Source organism: Limulus polyphemus, unplaced genomic scaffold, assembly GCF_000517525.1.
Source record: "Limulus polyphemus unplaced genomic scaffold, Limulus_polyphemus-2.1.2 Scaffold909, whole genome shotgun sequence".
In the NCBI taxonomy this organism is placed as follows: domain Eukaryota; kingdom Metazoa; phylum Arthropoda; class Merostomata; order Xiphosura; family Limulidae; genus Limulus; species Limulus polyphemus.
Genome location: NW_013666519.1, coordinates 283,548 through 285,224, shown reverse-complemented (window position 1 = coordinate 285,224; position 1,677 = coordinate 283,548). Strand labels below are relative to the sequence as shown.

General features: G+C 39.1%; 1 protein-coding gene across 1 annotated transcript in view; it reads left to right on the top strand.

Annotated features, from left to right (window-relative positions):
- Window positions 1-1,660: 1,660 nt before the first annotated feature.
- The window catches only part of LOC106461177 (nuclear nucleic acid-binding protein C1D-like), a 15,198-nt gene continuing 15,181 nt past the window's right edge, over window positions 1,661-1,677 (top strand). Inside the window, exon 1 of the mRNA XM_013920972.2 lies at window positions 1,661-1,675. Coding sequence (XP_013776426.1) covers window positions 1,661-1,675 — 15 coding nt within the window. The remainder of the gene's footprint in view (window positions 1,676-1,677) is intronic.

Here is a 1,677-nt window from a genome sequence, read left to right as displayed (position 1 = left end):
TTGACTGTCACATTATAAGGGCGAGCATGTTTGGTGTGACGGGGATTCAAACCCGCAGATTGCGAGTCGAGTGCCCTAACCACCTGGCCATACCGGGCCATATTCTAAGAGTGTTAAAACTAAATTTCAACTAAAAGATAAAAACACTTCTTAGATAGTGACTTCAACTTTAGAATGACATAACCAGTATACCAACCAAAGTACTTTACGTTGTCGAGGTACTACGATAGAGTAGTTTGTTTGTTATTACACACAAAGGGCTATTTGTGCTCTGCCCACCACGGGTATCGAAACCAGGTTTTTAGCGTTGTACGTCCGCAGACATACCTCTGTACCACTGGGGGACTGACAGAGTATGAGTAACAGTGATAGATTACTTACCTAGATGCCCACTAAATTACTTCATTATAGCAAAACAATGAAGTTTCTTCATGTGAAAGCTACTAATGTTATCGGCCGCTTTCCCTAATATTGAACTACCAACCATATAAATGCAACCACGCCAACACGTCAGATATTCTTAATCAAAGAAGAATATGATTGACTATCACGTTATAATGCCCCCACAGCTGAAAGGGTGAGCATTTTTGGCGCTATGACGACAGCGGAATTCACGTGGCGCTGGTAACACGTAATGAGTATCTAGAACGTTCGTGAAGGCTCGAGTGTTTACCAGACGCCCTCTATTTTGTATATATATGACCGGCAAGAAGTGACGAAAGGGAGAATTGAATTGCAGACAGAGAGATATAGAGAGACAGATAATTGATTCAAACACGGTAGTGACCATAAGTAAAGTGCGTGAATCGTTGTGAATTCTAGCGTGTGTTTAAGTTAAAGTGACTGTGGAAATTAAGTGTATTGCAAAGTTGAATTGAGAAAGAATAAACTAGTTTTATTTAAGAGAGGACTTGTATCGGCTGAAATTTCTCGGAAAGAATTTATACAGAAAAATAACAAACGAACACAGAGGCGTAACAAATTGGTGTCAGAGAGTGGGACAAAAAAAAATGGAAACGAGAAGCGGCAAATCAAACTACAGCTTAGCAGATTTGATGGCAGCAATACAAGAGCAGCAAAAGAAACAAGAAGAACGAGAAAAGAAACAAGAAGAGAGATTATAGCAGCTGTTGGAGGAAAAAGAAAAGAAACAAGAAGAACGAGAAAAGGAACAAGAAGAGAGATTATAGCAGCTGTTGGAGGAAAAAGAAAAGAAACAAGAAGAACGAGAAAGGAAACAAGAAGAGAGATTATAGCAGCTGTTGGAGGAAAAAGAAAAGAAACAAGAAGAACGAGAAAGGAAACAAGAAGAGAGATTATAGCAGCTGTTGGAGGAAAAAGAAAAGAAACAAGAAGTACGAGAAAAGAAACAAGAAGAGAGATTACAGCAGTGGTAACTGGAACAAGAAAGGAAACAGGAAGAAAGTCTCCAACAGTTGCAGAAAAGTCAGCAGCAACTACAGGAAAGTCAACAACAGTGGCAAGAAGTACAAATGGGAAACATTATCAAATTTCAAAGTGAATTAAATACATTAAAGAATGATTTATTGTCTTTTACACAAGGAGGATATAATAGCCATCGACCTAATCAGCCTCAGACAATGGCAAGCCCCTAATGCAGAAATCTTCAGTCCTGTTAGAAGTCACATCCCAGATATGAATGTCAGCAATAGGGGT